This window comes from Taudactylus pleione, unplaced genomic scaffold (genome assembly GCF_031769625.1).
Source record: "Taudactylus pleione unplaced genomic scaffold, aTauple2 ptg000967l, whole genome shotgun sequence".
Classification (NCBI taxonomy): domain Eukaryota; kingdom Metazoa; phylum Chordata; class Amphibia; order Anura; family Myobatrachidae; genus Taudactylus; species Taudactylus pleione.
In genome coordinates, this window is record NW_028285368.1 from 794,510 (window position 1) to 814,769 (window position 20,260).

The 20,260-nt window shown below is 46.2% G+C and overlaps 1 protein-coding gene across 4 annotated transcripts in view; it reads right to left on the bottom strand.

Annotated features, from left to right (window-relative positions):
* RNF38 (ring finger protein 38) overlaps positions 1–20,260 on the bottom strand; it is a 232,247-nt gene that overhangs the window by 20,235 nt on the left and 191,752 nt on the right. For all 4 annotated transcript variants that reach the window (XM_088460070.1, XM_088460069.1, XM_088460072.1 and 1 more), the window contains 5 exons: positions 11,327–11,520; positions 9,380–9,590; positions 1,487–1,654; positions 1,094–1,264; positions 577–738 (listed from right to left, as the gene is read on the bottom strand). In XM_088460070.1, coding sequence (XP_088316196.1) covers positions 577–738; positions 1,094–1,264; positions 1,487–1,654; positions 9,380–9,590; positions 11,327–11,520 — 906 coding nt within the window. The remainder of the gene's footprint in view (positions 1–576; positions 739–1,093; positions 1,265–1,486; positions 1,655–9,379; positions 9,591–11,326; positions 11,521–20,260) is intronic.

Below are 20,260 nucleotides of genomic sequence, written 5' to 3' on the forward strand. Positions count from 1 at the left end.
GCCTGGGACTGCATAGGCAGTCCTGCTGTATAACAGGTGCGTCTTGCTGCGCACCAAACAAAAAACCTGAATGCCTGTGGCTGAGGGCGGGGTATATAGGGAGGAGGACCAGTACATGCTGGGAGCTTCAAAGCTGTAAGCCGTTTGGTGCAATGGTTTGTTTCCACTACATACCCCAAGGTAGATCCTGTGGGCCCTACGTACCCTGAAGAAGAAAGTAATGTTATAAGATTTCACAATATAAGAGGTTTTCCTAAATGCATTTCGATCATATGATTGCTCGGGCACAAGTTTTAAACAGGATTTAATAAAGCACCTACACTTTATGAGATGGGCCCACCTCCAGTGCCAGGTGCCTGGAGAGAAAAGTGGTGATGTACAAGAGATCTCTTCCGGGAGAGAATTGTGTAAGTTAGCAGCGTCATGTGTGCCATCAGCTAACAAATCCAGGGGGACACAGGAGAGATTTATTTTTGACAAGAACATTTTGCACATGCCACCTGGTGACATGTTCTCTGGTAACATTTTCAAAATGGAATTCATGAACAGTGAGTTAAAAGTTAGAGAATTACTTACAACCCCAAAAGAAACCTCCTGGTGCAAAGGATCATGAGTTATGAATTGTAATGGGGCAGTTGGCTGTAACGTTGGTGCATGAGCTGGTGGAGGGTATGTAAATCCACCCACAGGTAGATGTTCACTCAACAGTTCTACCTCATTCTCTATCCTTTGCAGAGGCTGCAGGGGGGAGAAAAAAAAAAAAATCATACTGAAAAAAAAAACCTGTGTTACTGAAGAGTTATCTGGTATGAGAATGTAATTTTCTGAATTCAAATATTTTTATCACTTTAGTTGTGGTAAAGTTCTGTATACATTTTGGCACATAACAAATCAATATACATTACATTGTTAGAAAGGTCTCACATGACAATATCTAGAATGTCTAAGTTTACTTTGTTCTAAAGAAAGGATCTGCAACATGTAATGTTACAAAAGCATAATTAGGAGGACACCTCCACAAATCAATCAGCCTACTTAGACACAAATTCAGATAGTTGAGTGCAATCAGTAAATTGCAAAAAATTGTTCTTACCGAGCGAGACTGTTGTGTCTGGAAGGGCACAAATTGGCCAGGAGGCGGCAAGTGAGCATGGTGATGTGGGGAAAGGTGTGGTGGATGCAGTAGAAAGGGGTCACTGGAAATAAGGGGTGGGAAAGCAGCATAGGGGACCGGTAAATGTTGAACTGAGCAGGCTTGAAGCATCTGTAGGGAACAGGAGCAAAACAAAACATTTAATAAGCAGAACGTATTCCAGATAAATAAAGGTTGCGTTTATTGGGATTGTCCGGATTATTCATTCAGGACAAACAAAGTTCGCAGATCAACTTAATCAACTGTAAAGGGGGGTACAAAAATTAAAATATATTAATGCAGTAAAGGCATTATGACATGTATATCATAAATTAATAGCATTTCACTACTTACTGGAGGCGGCACACTGCAGACTGGTAAGTGCTGTCCACTAAAGACCACAGAACAGCCTGGAACCTGTTGTGCACTACAAGCTGGGATGTGTTGCCCAGTACAGAGAGGGATTCCGTGTGGTGCTACGGTTGTGACAGTGTAAGATACCGGCACTGTGCCCTGGTGAATCTGGAAGAGAACACCAATTACAAGGCAGGTAACTAGAAATGAGCAATAGATATACAGGGCCTTGCAAAAGTATTCACCCCTTGGCTTTTTACCTTTTTTGTTACATTACAACCTGTAATTTATTTATTTTTTTAATCTGAATTTTTTGTGATGGATCTGCACAAAATAGTCTAATTTGGTAAAGTGAAATGAAAAAACAAGAGATATGGTAAGAACTTACCTTTGTTATCTCTGTTTCTACGAAGTCCATAGGGTCCACAGGGTTGACCATGGGGGTATAGGTTGGGAACCAAATCCGGGCACCACGCGGTTAAAGCTTTTAGCTCCCAGGATGCACTTAGGTCCACTCTCCCTATAACCCCGCCCCCTAGCCAGAGGCACCTCAGTTTGTAAGTAGCCAAAGGCCGGAGGAGGAGAGAAAGAGAGAGAGAGAGAAAACTGGAACACTCAAGAACCAGACTCACAGAAAAGGGAGACGGGAAACCGGTGACCAGTAACACAGCCCATATGAAGCCAGGTGCGTCAGGGTGAGCGCCCTGTGGACCCTATGGACTTCGTAGAAACAGATATGGTAAGAACTTACCTTATCTCTTGTTTTCTACTTCAGGGTCCATAGGGGGTCCACAGGGTTGACCTTGGGGATGTCCCAAAGCAGTTCAACCAAGGGTGGGGACGCTCCTGTGCTGAGAGGAGAATCAGACGCCAAAAAGGAAGCATCCTGAGAGGCAAAGGAAACCAATGCCTAGAACCTTAAAAAGGTCTGGACAGAAGATCACGTGGTCACCTAGTAAGGCAAAACAGCCGAGGCGCCACTGCGAGCCGCCCACGAGGGTTACATGGCCCGAGAAAAGACAAACCTCAACGACAGAAATGCCTACCCATGGGTAGGCCCCTGAGGAAAACATACGAGGCCTTCCAGCCAACATGTAATTATAGGCCGGCCATCCTTTCCTGTTAAAACCAGAAACCGCAGACCACCAATAAGGAGTCCGATTTCCATAAGGAACTTGAACGGATCACATAAATCCAAAGAGGCCGGACCACAGTCAATGAGGCCACACCAGCCGAGAGGACTGGGGACTGAATGGCCGTACCATAAGTTCCAGAGTAATATGGAACCTAAAAACCACTTTAAGAAGAAACACAGGGCGAGAGCAACTCACACCCTGACATGATGCCCTCCAGAAGAGGGAGCCACATGAGAACGCTCCCAATTCAGACACTCTCCTGGTTGATACAAACACCTTGAGAGAGAGAGAGAGAGAGCGCCTAAACAATAGACCATGTAATGGCCATCACAACCAGCGGTTCCATTGACTGTCCCCGGAGGGAACGAAGAACCACTACTAACTCCCAAGGAGTCCCTAGGGAGGACAAATGGAAGCATAATCCAGAAAAAACACTCCAAAGGATGAACTGGATACCAGAGTGGAGCAATTCCACATCTTAACCATACTGACAGTGTAGAGATCCGCACTGTCAGGAAGGCTATGGCGAGGGTGAAACCCAAGCCAGCCGGAAGGAATGCCAGAATATCTGGAGATCCTGGACACCGGAGGATCGTATCGACAGGTACAATACCATAAGAATTATGGCTGCCACAGTTTGTGGTAGGTCCCAGCAAAAGCTGATCTATGTGCTCTAATCATTCCAACGATGACAAAGCCAGGGGAGCCGGAAGACCACTGTAGGGACGCAGTCAAAGACAAACGACCCAGGTCCAAGGCAAAACCAAGGACCCTGAGACAACAGGTCCGGGCAGTGAAGCATCAGGAATGGAGTATTGATGGAGAGACTCCGAATATCCAAGTACCCCTGACATCTGGGGCAATCAGGAGCCACCAGCAGGAAAGCATCTCAGTCTCGATTGAAACACTTTCCTCGAGGAAGAAGGGAGACCGGAGAACCCAGGTACGCAAAGTGGAAGGACCACTTCACCGACAAAGAGTCACTGAAGGTTGCTTCAGAATCCCCAGAGCTGGACTGTAACACCATAGTGTGATAAAGTCAGAAGGCCATGAGGGTCACCTCAGGGGGCCCCCCCTGCTCACCAGGAGATGAAACCTCTCTTGGGGAAGAGACTAGTCCCCGGGATGCACGTCGTGATGGCTGAGGACTCCCGTTCACAATGGAGAGCTCCTGAAATGAACGCAGCCGAGATGGTCGGGAGGAGACCCTCGGACTATGTCCGAATGTGTGACATACCTGTCATTGCCACCCAATGAACAGTGTTGCTAAAAAGGAAGCCACTCTCCTGACCCTGTCGGACTGAACCTTTTCAGGTTCACCGGGAAACAAGAGTTATGCCAGAGTGAAGGACCACGACAGGCTAAAGATCCAACAAGTTAATGGACAGGGTGGAATCGACAGACGTCCAACTGCCCAGAAATGGATGCGAACCAGACACTGTCCATAGCAAAGAATACCCTTTCCGGATGGCCATAGCCACCCGGAAAGGGACAGACTTGCCTCCGGAGAGAGCATCATGGTTTGAACAGTGATCCGACAGAAAAAAACTCGTTCCATCAGGACATAAGCCAACTATGGAAAGGCCTGGAATAGAACTAAGGCCCTCATTCAGAGCCGGACGCTCTGAGCAGAGCGCTCGCTCTGAATGAGGGCCGTCCTCCATAAAAATGGAGCGTCCTCCTGGACGCTCGTATAGCTTTGGGTCACCACCCACAGCCTATACGAGCCTGCAGGTTGATGGTCGCGATGGTCTTGACCATCGCCACTGCGAGCCGGAGCCAGCGGTTGAGTTTCTCAACCGCAAGGCCCGGAGTGATTTTGGCTCTATCAGAGCCAAAATCACTCCCACTGACATCACTAGTGATGTCAGTGGGCCGGCTTCTGACGGTAGGCATTCCCTTGGGAACGCCCCCGTCTGGGAGGCACGCCCCCGGCACGCCCACCAAAGGGGGCGTGCTGTCAATCAACATCGACAGCACGCCCCCTTTGATCAGACACAACGAGCGAAGGAAAGTCCTTCGCTCGTCGCGTCTCGCGCATGCGCACGACGGAGCTCCCTCCGTCGTGCGCATGCTCAGTGCACACCATCGACCCACTTGCGAGCGGACAGCCGCTCGCGAGTGGGTCTGAATCAGGCCCTAAGCCCATTCCACCCATCCAAAGGCAGACACTGAATAGTTGACCATGCATCCCAGAGTGTAAAGACATATGTCGACTGCGTAGACATCATGTACTCCTAATGGAAGAGTGGAGATTCCGTCTTACACCAGAAGAATTCTCAGATTCTGAGAAACCAGCAGGGCTCCTAGATGAAGAACACCCAGAGAGGGATGCAGGGAGGACTTTTTCCCCGTTGATTAAACGCCTGCACCCTGAAGAAGCCACGGTCATCCTGACCTGGCTGCAAAGTACCCCGGTGATCCTGCTAAGAGCAGGAGGCCACCCAGGTACAGGAGCATTGGGATATACTGAACAGGAGAACTGTCAGAAAATCCAGAACGCTGGTAAACCCCTGTGGGGCTGAAGACAGTCCCAACAGGCAGAGCCCGAAAAATTATAAGTGTTGCTGTGATACAGCAAACCTCAATCCATGTTGAGGAAAGGTCTCTGTAAGTACCCATAGGCACACGTCCTGTATATCCAGTGACACCATAAAGTCCCCAGGTTCCAAACATAGTATGATGGAGCATAGGATTGTCTCCTGAGCCCAGGTAGCTTTAGGAACTGGTTCAGGAAATTGAGCCAGAGAATAGGCCAAAGAGGACCATTCAGCCTCCGCACCAGAAAGAAAGCAGAACAACCAGTCCCTCGCTGAGAAAGTGGGGATGGCCTAATTAGCTCCGCTTACCGCACCAACTGTATAGCTTTCTGGTTTTGTAAGGCCCTGTTCGGGTCTGAATAAGGGCCAAACACTGGTGCAATACCTCATATCTGGCAACAGCCAGAGTCCCGCCATGCGATCCACCCGCTAGTCAGCAACAGGGAACCCGAAAGGCATGTAAGACTGAGGGTGTATGATACAGGTGCAGGTCAACATTCACTCTACCAGAATGGACCTGCTACCAGCCCTAAAACAGGGATAATAAAACCTGAAATAGGCTTTCCCCCCGTGTAAGAGTACATGGCAGAGCCAACTGGGAAGTAACCAGAGGGCATCAACCACGCCAATTAGCGTTTCGTAGAAAACGACATCCACCCAGGGTGGCTGTGGTAATCCCTGCAAGGGGAATGACAGACTATTGTGGCACCAGGGGGAATTCATATACTGCGAAAAAACCCTGCCGGGAGTGGTAGTCTGTGTCACAGGGGAAGAGTGCAAGAAACTGCAAGATACCCTGAGATGAAAAGGGCAGTATGGTGAAGTAACCCACAGGTGAGGTACAACAATGGGGCCCGCACGGCGATCCGCAATTGAGAGGATCCCGAGAAAACAAACCGCCCAAGGGGTCGTGAAAGGGGCCGGCACCAGACGACGCCACATACAGAACCCTTTATGAGTTAAATCCTCCGCACTAACACCTGCAGCACATGGCTTGCAGGATAGTAAAAATGGGTGCAGTATAACGCTCTATCTCCTGGTCAGACATATCTGACCAAGCTTGGCGGAAATATCAAGCAGCGCTATACTGGTCCTGACTGATGCTAAAATTAGCTGCAGGGACCCATTTTCAGCGTATGCAACACACAGTTCCACCCAAAATATGGCAACGTGCAGCACGCAACAGTATGTGACAAACCTCACGAATATAGTATATACATGTGAGGTCTCAGAACCACCCTAAGTACAGCTGTACAAGAACAGATTGTAAGAAAAGGGATAGATATACACTGACAGGTGAGAATAAAGAACAGAGTCAGTACTAGCATAACTCACATACCATGCAGAAATATATATATATATATATATATATATATATATATGGGATGTGCAGGCTCGGATAGGCTCGAGTTTGCACGTGGAGTTCGGATTTTTCCCTCCAAAAAAACGGAACTCAGAACGAGGCAAAACGTCATCTTACATGGACGAACATCATCATTCCTGGACAAAAGACCAGGAATGATGATGTTCGTCCATGTAAGATGACGTTTTGCCTCGTTCTGAGTTCCGTTTTTTTGGAGGGAAAAATCCGAACTCCACGTGCAAACTCGAGCCTATCCGAGCCTGCACATCCCTAATATATATATATATATATATATATATATATATATATATATATATATATATATATATATATATATATACACACACACACATACATACATAAACATGTCATACAATATACTGCACTATGTCACTGCATTCAACTTACCCAGATTCCGTGGCTACAGCACTGTGTACACTGACCTAGTGGTGAGGTACGCAGGGGGACTGGACCAACTGCCATCTCCGGAGATTTCTGCTGCACCACAAAGAAATGGCCGCTGGAGACCTCAGAAGAAGAGTGGCCCGCGGAGGAAGCAGCTCAGCGACGCCAGACTATAATACTGAAAGGCGCCCTGAGCTGAGGGGAGGAGCCGCTGTAACAGGGAAGGCTGCCTCCCCTGGCTGGCTATTAACCCCCGGGATGCCAGCTCCCTGCGCCGATCGCCAAGTCCCTGGTGGTCTAGTGGACACACGGGGTATGGGGGGCCCGCCGCCACTGCCGGCGCCTCCGGTCTGTCCCCAGAGACCGGAGGCACAGGACTGCATTTCAAATGCGTGGATCACAGCAAGCAGTGACCCGCGCCTTACCTGCTCCCCGTGGATCCGGCAGCAGTCCTGGGCACCCGCAGAGTCCGGCTAGTACAGACTCTGGGGTCCCGCTGAGATCCCCAGATCTGTACTGGCGTCTCAGCGCCAGAGGGGTGACGGAGCGGCAGCTTAGACGTCCTATGGACAGTCCGACGCTGCCGCTCTGAAGAATCCAAAGTAAAAATAAAAACTTTGTCCTTTGAATAAAAATAAAATAAATAAAGCTTAGGGGCTGCTAATCAGCCCCCACTGCACTAAACGGTGACCCGACTCTGGCCGGGCACCAACTTAAACTGAGGTGCCTCTGGCTGGGGGGGTGGACCCAAGTGCATCCTGGGAGCTAAAAGCTTTAACTGCGTGGTGCCCGGATTTGGTTCCCAAATATACCCCCAAGGTCAACCCTGTGGACCCCCTATGGACCCTGAAGTCGAAAAATATATATATATATAAAAAAGAATCTTTATAAATAAAATTCCGAAAATTGGCATGTGCAATCACCCCCTTTGCTATGAAGCCCCTCAAAAGTTCTGGTGCAACCAATTACCTTCAGAAGTCACATAATTAGTGAAATGAAGTCCACCTGTGTGAAATCTAAGTGTCACATGATCTATCAGTATAAACACACCTTTTCTGAAAGGCCCTAGAGGCTGCAACACCACTAAGCAAGAGGCATCACACCATGAAGACCAAGGAACTCTCCAAACAAGTCAGGGACAAAGTTGTTGAGAAGTACAATTCTGGGTTGGGTTATAAAAAAATATCCAAATCTTTGATGATCCCCCGGAGCACCATCAAATCAATCATCATCAAATGGAAAGCACATGGTACCACAACAAACCTGCCAAGAGAGCCACCCACCAAAACTCACAGACCGGGCAAGGAGGGCATTAATCAGAGAGGCAGCACAGAGACCAAAAGGTAACCCTGAAAAAGCTGCAGAGTTCCACAGCAGAGACTGGTGTATCTGTGCATGTGACCACAATAAGCCGTACACTCCATAGAGCTGGGCTTTATGGAAGAGTGGCCAGAAAAAAAGCCATTACTTAGTGATAAAATAAGACGACATGATTTGAGTTTGCCAAAAAGCATGTGGGCAACTCCCCAAATGTATGGAGGAAGGTGCTCTGGTCAGATGAGACTAAAATTTAACTTTTCGGCCACCAAGGAAACGCTATGTCTGGCGCAAACCCAACACATCCCATCACCCCAAGAACACCATCCCCACAGTGAAACATGGCGGTGGCAGCATTATGCTGTGGGGATGTTTTTCAGCAGCAGGGACTGGGAAACTGATTTGAATCGAGGGAAAGATGGATGGTGCTAAATACATGGATATTCTTGAGCAAAACCTGTTTGTCTGCCTGTGATTTGAGACTGGAACTGAGGTTCACCTTCCAGCAGGACAATGACATGAAGCATACTGCTAAAGCAACACTCGAGTGGTTTAAGGGGAAACATTTAAATGTGTTGGAATGGCCTAGTCAAAGCCCAGATCTCAATCCAATTGAGAATCTGTGGTCAGACTTGAAGATTGCTGTTCACAAGCGGAAACCATCCAACATGAAGGAGCTGGAGCAAATTTGCCTTGAGGAATGGGCAAAAAATCCCAGGGGCAAGATGTGGCAAGTTCAGAGAGACTTATCCAAAGCGACTTGCAGCTGTAATTGCCGCAAAAGGTGACTTGACAAAGTACTGACTTTAGGGGGGTGAATAGTTATGCACACTGAAGTTTTCTGTTATGTTGTCCTAAATGTTGTTTGATTCACAATATACAAAAAACAAAACACAAAAAAAAACAAAAAAAAAAAAAACACAACTTAACATGTTCCGTGAATGAATTTATGCACATCTTCAAACAATCCATTTTAAATTCCAGGTTGTAAGGCAACAAAACATGAAAAATGCAAAGGAGGTGAATACTTTTGCAAGGCACTGTATTGGTAAAGATAGCTAGATATATTTCATATGACAGATACAAAAATTAAATAGCATAGCCTCTAAAAAGGAACTAAACTCTTTCACACCTGTTCATGGATGTCAACCATTACGGCATTCTGCTGTTGTGGATGTGCAGCTGGGTGCAACATGCGAGGAGATACATTCGGTGGGTGGAAAGCCCTCGGCTCCTCTACTGGCTGTTGACCATAAGATAGGTGGTGATAATTTTCATCTTGGCTAATGGAATTGTGGCGAGACAGTCTGTCCCTTCTGCCTCTTTGTCGTCTAACCGGAGGGCTAAAACGAAAAACATAACTAGTCATGTAATGTAAAATATGCTGGGACATTAATTGGATTCTGGATAAATTGGTGAAAGTTTTAGATGAATTATATGTCACTAAATAAAAAAGGACAATGTAGAAGGCATATGGGAATTTTTAATAAGACTGCTAATGGGCCAAGAAAAGCATTATCATCAATGGATATACAGAACAGACAAGCAATATTAGTGAACATGTAAGTAGACCTGCTTCTGCAGCTTAGACCCATGAAACGCCACATGCAATAGTAGTATAATAGTATTGAAGAGGCACTGCCATTATGGCAAAGAGAAGGCCCACATCCCTACATGAAACTAGCACAAATTATATGTCCTTGGCTGCCCACTAAATGGTCAACATTGGCCCACCTAGGCTAGTGACTTGAAGGTCTAGCTCAGTGGCACCACCACATTTCACATCCACAATTAACTATTAAAAGACTTTGGGCATAGCAACAGGACTCCCAATAGTTCATGTGTCAATCCATCCCTTGCCATTACTGTTGTGTTGGATCACAACCTATAATTCTAAGCCTGTCTCCATATCACTGCAAATACCCATTGAATTTCATTACATCAGGGCTTCCATGCGGCCTTGCATGCTTACTTCAAACACCCCAGCCTATATTAAGATTTATTTGAAGCAAATGCAGTTTATAGGTATCATTACCTGCTATTCTATGTATTGCAGGCCATACATTGGCTCAATATAATAGTACCTGAATACAAAGAACATTTATTACAACTAGCCAGTCAACCTTTCTGTAGAAAGGAAGTTGGTTTATGGAGCTGTTGTATCTATCTTGTGAAACTACACACTGCCCATCAGTGGATTCAGCCAACTACGTAAATACATAACATTTGAACTACGTGATTAGGTATACATTAATTGCAATTTCTGTTTGTTACCACATGCTACTTTCCCATCCTTCCACCTACTCCATTTGTTCCCAAAAAGTACAAAAACCCTTCCTCCCCATTTAACACATGAAAAATAAGTCTGCTTTCTGGTGAGATCTCCTAAGGACACCTGGGTGGAGGCACTAAAGACAATAACTGCAAGTGAACCCATCACCACCACAATTTTCACCTCTGGCAGCATTGTTCCATGGGTTATAATGATGAGACCTTACTCCTAATATAACATAAGGGAAGGCAAAGTCTGAGGTGCCAATGTGCATATGTATGTTAATTTTATAGGATTCCCCTTAAGGCAAAAGCATCAAGGACAGGTAAGCGATAGATATATACACACACACACACAAATGTGTATATTTAGCAATGATTACAGGAAGGAAGGGGTTAGATCTACAAAACTTCAACCTTAAAGCTTTTGCGCATATATAGGCCCTCACACACACAAAAAAAAAAAAAATCCACATAACTGGAGTTAGCTTTTTATGAAATGACAAATCCAATGCTTTATAATGCATTGTAAGCAAAATTAGAATTGTGGTGTCAGACTGCAAACCTGCAACAGGAATAATTGCTCAACTCTTTAAAAGGATACTGGAAGGGGGGGGGGGGGGGGGGAAGCAATAATCTTTACATAACTTTTAAAACATGCCATATAAAAAGACTACAAAAGTTAATGTAAAAACACTATTTACTTTAGTTATTTATTTTTTTTTAAATGATTTTGGAAAATAGTCAAACAAAAACCAGGTTTAACATGGGCACATTCAAAGGACCTCCTAACAGAAACTTTAGTTACCTTCTTCTGTTGCGAGCAGGTGTGTTACATCTTTCCCCTGAGAAGTGGTGCTGATTGGGGCGAGCCGAAGGAGGCCGCCTATTTGATGTCATCTCCCATGGTCGCATTGGCGGCGATGGTGCAGGAGACGCCACTGTGTAATCAAACACCGAATTTGACAATCTCTGTCTTTTTGGGCTGGGACTATCTTCGTTCTGAAGCACAAAAGAAATAAAAAGAAACAAATTACTTGGGCATTACATTCTATATTTGTAGGACACTAGTCAACTAAACATTCATTTATAAATGACAAAACCATGCCATAAGCAAAGTAAAATGTGTGCTCTGTCCAGTAACTTAACTGTATAACATTGTAAATATCAAAAATAATGTAATAGTTCCAAGATAGAAGTCTAATAAACGGTCATTCAGAGAGCTAAAGAAGAAAAAAAAAAAAAAAAAACAACAACTTGAGCATAGATACACTGAATCTGTACTTTGCCAGGTCTCTGCTTTATGGACCATTTTCATGCATGACCGTGTGCACAACCAATGAACCCTATTAAAATGCTTACCCAAAGCAAATACAGAATTGTTGATACCCTGACCACCACACCACTGAGACCTCAAATAAATGTTTTGCGAAAGCCTTTGCTTGGTATGGTGACGTGGATGGTGCTGGATAGCGTAGATTAATTGGAAGATATCAGTTATATACTTGTAGATATATATCTATATAAACAAACTGAAGCTTGGCACTCTGGGTAAAGAAGTACAACTGGATAGGGAACAAAGAAATGAAAAAAATAAAATATATATATATATATTTACACACACACACACACCAAACGCAGGGCGGCACTCCGTAACAAACATATCCAACAGCAGTAGGTAGAAATATAGAGATATATATATATATATATATATATATATATATATATATATATATATATATATATGTGCACTACGCTGCCAATGTCATTACGGTGTTATACAAATGGCATCCATTAGTAGGTGTGACTTGCTGCAACCACTACTAGTTGTACAAAACAAAATTGTAGCATAGCAATAATCCCACCAACTGACTTTGATGCAGGTAACTAACATTAACAAGAATGTACACTCCAAATTAAAAATGGGATTTTGGTACCTACCGGTAAATCCTTTTCTCTGATTCCACAGGGGACACTGGAGGTGCTTACGCTGGGGTATAGAGGCGTGGATAACTGGAGCCGGCACTTTAAATAATTTAGAAGTGTGAAGCTCCTCCCCCTCTATGCCCCATCAGCCCTCAGTTTAGAAAATGAAGACAGAGGAGATTGAGAACAAGCGGAATAAGAAAAGGAGAGAACAACACACAATATATCATACAACATACAGAACAAGCCTAACAGGCAGGCTATGAGCACTGAGGTGGGCGTCCAGTGTCCCCTGTGGAATCAGAGAAAAGGATTTACCGGTAGGTACCAAAATCCCATTTTCTCTTTCATCCACTAGGGGACACTGGAGGTGCTTACGCTGGGGACGTCCCAAAGTTTTCCCCACGGGCGGGAGCGCTCTGTGTCACCTGCAGAACTAGGCGGCCAAAACGGGATGCCGAAGTAGCAAACATATCAAAGGTATAAAACTTGACAAACCTGTGAACTGAAGACCAAGTGGCCTCACGGCACAATTGTGACGTGGAGGCTCCTCTACCGGCCGCCCATGACGCACCCACAGAACGTGTGGAACGAGTCTAATGGACGAAGGAGGCCGACAGTCGACACTAACATAAGCCTGATGAATAGTCAGCCGAATTCAACGTGCCAAAGTCTGGTTAGACGATGGCCAACCCCTCCGAACAGCATCATAGAAGACAAAAAGCAACTCAGACTTACGGATGGACGCTGTTCTGGCAACATAGATGCGGAGAGCCCTAACCACATCCAAGGTAGAAGAAACACCAGAGTCCTCCACCAACAACGGTACCACAATAGGCTGATTGATATGAAAAGCCGACACAACCTTGGCAAGGAAAGCGGCTGCCGTCCCGCTTATAAGACAGAACACCCACTTCTGAAACTCTACGAGCCAAAGCGAGAGCCAGGAAGAGAAACGTCTTCCAAGACAGGTACTTAAGATCAACCTCCTCCAAAGGTTCAAACATGGGCGACTGAAGAAACAGAAGCACTAAGTTTAGATCCCAGGAAGCTATTGGAGGTACAAAAGTGGGCTGCACGCGCAAGACCCCTTGAAGAAATGTCTGCACCTCAGGAATGAGGGCCAATTTCCAAATTCCTTTGAACGAAGATGGAAAAGGCAGAGACCTGCACCCTTAAGGTTCCCAGACGAAGGCCAGAATCCAGACCTGTCTGAATGAAAAGCAGAAACCAGGTGAGATATGAGCACGCCAGATGCGATGATAATGCGCAGCCGAAACTGGCGAAAGAGCCACCCCGGTAAACGCAGTTGTGCTAGGTTGGGGTGTATGAAAGGGCCCTGCTGTAGAAGATCCGGGCGCAGAGGAAGGAATCACGGATCGTCTGACAATAGGGATCGAAGGTCCGAGAACCAACTTCTCCAAGGCCAGTTCGGAGCCACGAAAATTACAGAGGCTGTCGCTTGTCTTATCCTTTTTTAGAAGACAAGGAAGAAGCGGAATCGGAGGAAAAAAAGGTAAACTAAGTCATAGATCCACTGACTTGTCAAAGCGTTTACTGCTTCCGCCTGCGGATCTCGAGTTCTTGACCTGTATACTGGTAGCTGACAATTCAGTCGTGACACCATGAGATCCACCTGAGGACATCCCCATCGACGTATCAGCACATTGAACACGTCTGGATGAAGCTTCCACTCCCTGGAATGGATATCCTGTCAAGTTAGGTAATCTGCTTCCCAGTTGTCCACACCCGGGATGAATACCGCCGACAGGATTACTGAATGGTTCTCGGCCCATCGGAGGATCAGAGTTACTTCTCGCATAGCCATGCGACTCAGAGTTTCTCCTTGGTGGTTGATGTAAGCGACGGCCGTCGAGTTATCGGACTAAACTCTTACTGGATGAGCCTTTAGAAACTAGGTTGCCTCTATCAGAGCATTGTAAAGCGCTCTGAGTTCCAATGCATTTATGGGCCATCTCTGGTCTAGAGGGGACCCTCTAAAAGTGGTAATCGAGGACTACTGCTCCCCATCCTCGGAGGCTGGCATCCGTTGTTACAATGATCCAGTCCCACACTCCGAATCTCCGGCCCGCTAAAAGATTTGTGGATTACATCCACCAGAGAAGGGCCATTCTGGTAATCGGGCCCAGATGGATCTGTTGATGTAGAAGCAGATGAGACCCTGTCCCTGTGCTAACAGGTCCAGCTGAAAAACCTTGGAGTGAAATCGGCCGAACTGTAGTGCCTCGAAAGCAGCTACCCTCTTTCCTAAGAGACGCAAAGAAGCATTAACACCTTCTGTGGACTGAGGACCAGCTGAACTAACAACCGGATATCCCTGGCCTTGTCTGTTGGAAGAAAAATCCTGATTCCATATCCACTATCATGCCCAGAAATAGAAGCTTCTGGGACGGATTGAGATTTGACTTCTTGAAGCTGATTTTCCAACCGTGTTGGGTTAGAGTGTGATAGGTCAGTAAGGCATGATCTGATAGAAGAGATACCGATGGAGCCTTGAGCAACAGATAGTCCAAATAAGGGATTATGTTCACTCCTGATGACCGAAGGAGAGCGATCATGACTGACATGATCTTGGTGAATATGCGGGGAGCAGAGGATAACCAGAAACGGCAATGCCGAAACTGGTAATGGTCTTTCAATATGGCAAAACTCAGAAAAGCTTGGTGTGGTTCCCAATGGGAACATGGAGAAAAGCCTCCTTGATATCCAGGGATAATAAGAACCCCCCTGGTTCCAAGCTCGCAATGACGGACTGCAGATGTTCCATTTTGAAATGATACATCTTCAGAGACAGATTTTAAGGACCTGAGGTTTAAGATGGGTCTGACCGCACCATTCGGTCTGGGCACTACAAACAGGTTTGAGTAAAACCCCACCCCTCGCTGAAGCTCCGGAATCGGAACTAGCACAGATGAAACTACTAGAGACCTGAACTTGAAATTCTTGCAAGCGTGCTCCCACTGCAGGAAACCCCAGGTGGGACGGAAGACCATCAAGCCACTCGTTTCTCAGCTGGTTTAGGCTCTGGTCTACGTGCCACTGTGAGTGGACGACCTCCGTGAGTGGACGACGACCCCCCCCCTTGTCCAATTCCGGGCCAAAAAACATATCACCCATGAATGGTAAACCCTCAACCGCACGCTTGGACTCTGCGTCTGCTTGCCAAGCGCGCAACCACAGAGCTCTGCGTTCAGAAATAGCAGATGCAGGCACTAATCTGACTGATATCCTTAGAAACTTCTCCTAAGTAAACTGCAGACTCACAGATGTGTTCTGCTAGTAGACTTAATTCTGCTCTGGAAGTACCCGAGTGTAATCAACTGGTTAACCCAGGCAGTAATAAGGGTAGGACAAAGCTGAGCTCCTGCTGCGGTATATATAGATCATAGTGTTGTCTCAAACTTACGATCCGAAGGGTCCTTTAAAAACAGTAGCTCCCGGCACCGGAACTGCTGTTTTCTTAGAGAGACTGAAATCAGATGCTACAGGAGGAGGTGTTTCCTAGTTCTCCATCATGGATGATGGAAAAGGGTAGCTAAGGGGAAACCTGCATGGAATTTGGAACTGCTTATCCGGAACCGCTTATCTGTTTCCAGGCCACTGATAACTGTTGTTGAAGTGGTTGTGAGAACGGAAAAACCGCTGAACACTTAGGTTGTTCGTGAAATAGTTCCCACTCCTGGGATGCAGTAACTATCTCCTCAGGAAAATTAAGGACCTTTCTGACTGCCAAGGTTAGAGATTCCACCCCGGGGAAGGCGGACTAACTCCTGAGGGGTTTCTTGTAAAACTTCCTCCAAATCATCCTCTACGGAATCCTCTGTAGCGAGGAATTGTTCGTCCGACTCTTCTGACTGGAGAACAGTCAGAGTACGCTCTTGTGACTGTTTTTTTTTTTTTTGGTAGGAAGTGGAGGGTGCAGGCACCGTTGTACTCTGAACCAGGGTGTCTCCCCTGCCCATGGTGGAGCAGAAGAGCTAGTAATCGCCATCTGTGAACCCGTTGTTATACAAGCATCACATAACGTGGACCCAGTGCCTTGTGGCTTGGTCTGTTTGTTGTTACACTTGGAACAAACAGCTTTTGAGAGGCCTTGGTTCTGTTGGACCTGGTACACACAGTCACCCAGAGAAACACAGCATAAAACAGAAAAGACACAGACATATAAAAACAAGAAGGCTGTGGGACACAGAGGAGGAGAAACCCCCCTCCCACAGATCAGATTCCCCTGCACTTACACCCCAGTTACTTACAGTCTCTCTACCAGAGATGTAATCAGGAGATGTACTTGTGCAGCACAGGAAAGGCAGCAGAGGAATCCATCCTTCTGTGTCTTACACTGCAATCTCCTGTATAGAGATGCAGTATGAGCTGCTGTGTAATAAGGAACGGCAGCCCTCCTGTATACAGCCGCTTGCCGCATAGAGAGAGACCCAAGCTGCCTTTAAGCTCCGCCCCCTTCTTTATGCCCTAAAGGGCTACACAAGATGGCTTCTGTGGCCATTAGACTCCCCCCCGCGCGTCTCACACCGCGTGTACAGCGGGAGAGTTAGAGCAGGTGGCCGCACTTGTAGCACACTTAACCTGCTGCCCCGCGCCACTGTAAAGCGGGGAGAGGGATTGAGAGAGCCGCGCTGAGCAGCGCTCTGCATAAGCTGCCCCGCGCTGTAACAGCGGGGAGAGGGAGACCTGGTGCCGCGCCATCAGCGGGAGGAGGGACAGCGGTGAGCCGCGCTGAGCAGCGGGTGGGGGGAGATCCGGGTGCCGCGCTCTAGCACGCTTCATAAGCAGCCCAGCGTCTCCAGTAATAGCGGGAGAAGGGAGAGGAGGGAGAGCAGGGGAGCCGCGTGTAGCACTCTGCATAAGCAGCCCAGCATCTCCTGTAATAGCGGAAGGAGGGACAGCAGGGAGCCGCGTGTGTAGCGCTCTGCATAAGCTGTCCACCCACTAAGTTTGTAAAACACTGGGCAGCGGCGGGGCTGGGAGCCGGGGGATGCGCAGGTGGTTACTCACTGCGTGGTCCCCCATAGAAGTCTCTCTGCAGTCAGCACTTTTCTTCTTCCTTGAGAATGTGCTGTGGCGGTAAGGAGCTGTCAGTGCTTTTAGTATAAGCGCTGTGCACTCCTTCCTGCCTTCTATAAAGAACAGGGCGCCAGGTACCCGGACCCCACCTTTAGAGAGGTGGCGAAGGGTACCTAAAAGTGTCAAAAAAGATGCTATAAATAAAATAACCTAAAATAAATAAATATATGTGTTGCTGGAGCACAGCATAATGTGACAAGCTCCTAGAGGTACATTTTCTAAACTGAGGGCTGATGGGGCATAGAGGGGGAGGAGCTTCACACTTCTAAATTATTTAAAGTGCCGGCTCCAGTTATCCACGCCTCTATACCCCAGCATAAGCACCTCCAGTTTCCCCTAGTGGATGAAAGATAAATAATGCTAACATTTCAGCAGGACCATAAAAAGGGGATGTAATCAGCATCCCGGCGTGCAGGATGCAGACGGTCTAAACACCGGTGCCGGAATTCTGACCGCCGGCATCCTGAAAGTAAGTATCAGGGTTTAGGGTTAGGCACTAAGGGGGGGGAGGGTTAGCTTTAGGCACTAGCAGGAGAGGGCCAGTTAAAGTTATTAGTACTATACTTACCTACCGGTGTCGGGATTCTGTCTGTCGGGATACCGCTATCGATATTCTGACCAGTGGCATCCCGACAGCCGGGAACCCATACCCAATCGCATAAAAAAAGAAAAAAAAAAAAAAGTACTTTAAACTACTTGTCAATCATTTTAATAAAAGCATATGAATCTGAGCTGTGGTTCTAAAGTGGCACGCACAAAATTGTGTCAGGGCATTAGACGACAACATAAAAAAAAAAACCAAAAAAAAAAAAACAACACCCAATAGGTAAACCCTTATTCACAGGCAGGGCAGCCTGAATCCTTTGTGCCATTGATTCAACAATGTGTTAAAAACATTCATGATAGCATCATGCAGATTTGTCAGGTGCACATTCATGCTGCACAGCTTTCGTATCAACAATGTTAGATGATGCCCTGGGGACACTGTAAAGGGTGGGGCCGCTACTAGGGGCAATGCACAGTGGGGACCACTACTGGGGGCACTGTAGAGGGGTGCCCAAAGCATATTCCTGCATCTGGGCCCACCACTCTCTTCGCTTGCCCGGGGTTTTTTGGCTGCGGAGGGGTGGTCTTTCTGGGGGTTGGTTGCCTGGAGAGGCGGGTTAGCTGCTCAATAATGTGGCTGTGGGTTGATGGTTTACCTGGTGTACTCAGTTAGTGGTGTGGCCATGGGGGTTGGCTGCCTGGGGCGTAGGTGCTCAGTAATGCTGTCCTGGGGGAAGGGTGGGTCTGGCTCCTACACTTTCATCCTGGCTCCTAGGTTTTAGAAAAATTTGTCAAGCCCTGCCTTAGATGATGGATAGAAAATGGATATAAAAAGAGATGAATGTGGTTTATCAAATATACTCTGATAGGCTGTGGCATTTAACCACTGCTCAATTGGTATTAAATGTATGCGTGTGAGGACAATATTTCCCACAACATTCTGACAGCACCTGCCTATTCAATTGACAAAACAGGATGGATCCATGGATTGAGATTTATGTCAAACTCTGACCCTACCATCTTCTCCGCAGAAATGGATTTGACAGATGAACATTCCAGTTTTGGTGAGCCTGTGCACGCTGTAGACTCCGGGCCTGAATCAGCAGTGCATGCAAGTGCACTGCTGATCGCAGACTCCCAATTATCATGAATCTGCGCATGTAATCAAACGCAGACTCTTGAATTGCCTCTGCCTGATTGACAGGTAGAGGCATTTAAGGTGCGGAGTGGGAGCGGCCCAGTTTTCCCAGGAGTGGTCAGCCCAAGATCTGCATTTTGTATTAGACGCTCATCAATTTCGCGCTGCCTGCACAAACAATTGAAAATTGCCAGTTCACTTTATAGACACAGGAGCGGGAGTGAGAAAACTAATTCCTCCCTAAGCACTTTTTCTGTTTTGATATGGCAAAAGGTTTTTATAAAAATAACTACGCTCTTTCCAGATCTATATCCAAATCCTTAGAACACGTAAGATTTGTAAACCAGTTATTCTAAAATTTAATTTACAATTAAACAGATCTCGAGAGGTCTGTGAACCGGACACCAGTTTTCAAATAACTTGAAAAGTGAGAATTATGCACAAAGATTACCGATCAGTAACTGCAGCCATTCCGGCCACATTTTACTGGTCTTCATTAGACTATCCAAAAAATTGCACACACAAAAAAAAAATAAAAAAAATTTAAAAAGTAATTTCTGTCAAATATGCATTCCATGTAAAATCCAATTCAAAAGAAGAAAGTCAGGCTTTGTTTTGTTTCCATTAACCGATTCAACACATATACAGGATAGAGAAAACATTTAGTGAAATGAAAGCATCACATCCAACATAACTACTCTGAAAATACTCGGACAACTCAGAAGAAATTATGCCGAGCACAGCAATCTCATCAAAGTTACTCAAATTGAATTTTCAACACCATTTGCATGTCAAAGACAGAACACTACATGAACTCCTTTTAAATACAAATTGTGTTATGCAAACACCCATTCAAAGCCTTTGAAATAATAAAAAAAACAAAACCTGTTTGAATTTCCCTTTTCTTTTCCCCTGAAAGAAAATGCGTCAGCCCAATTTAAATTCATCCACTGTTGAAACAAAGGAGGGTAAATGTGTCTATTTTAATGCATCATCATCAAGACAAATTTTCAATTAAAACAGTAACCT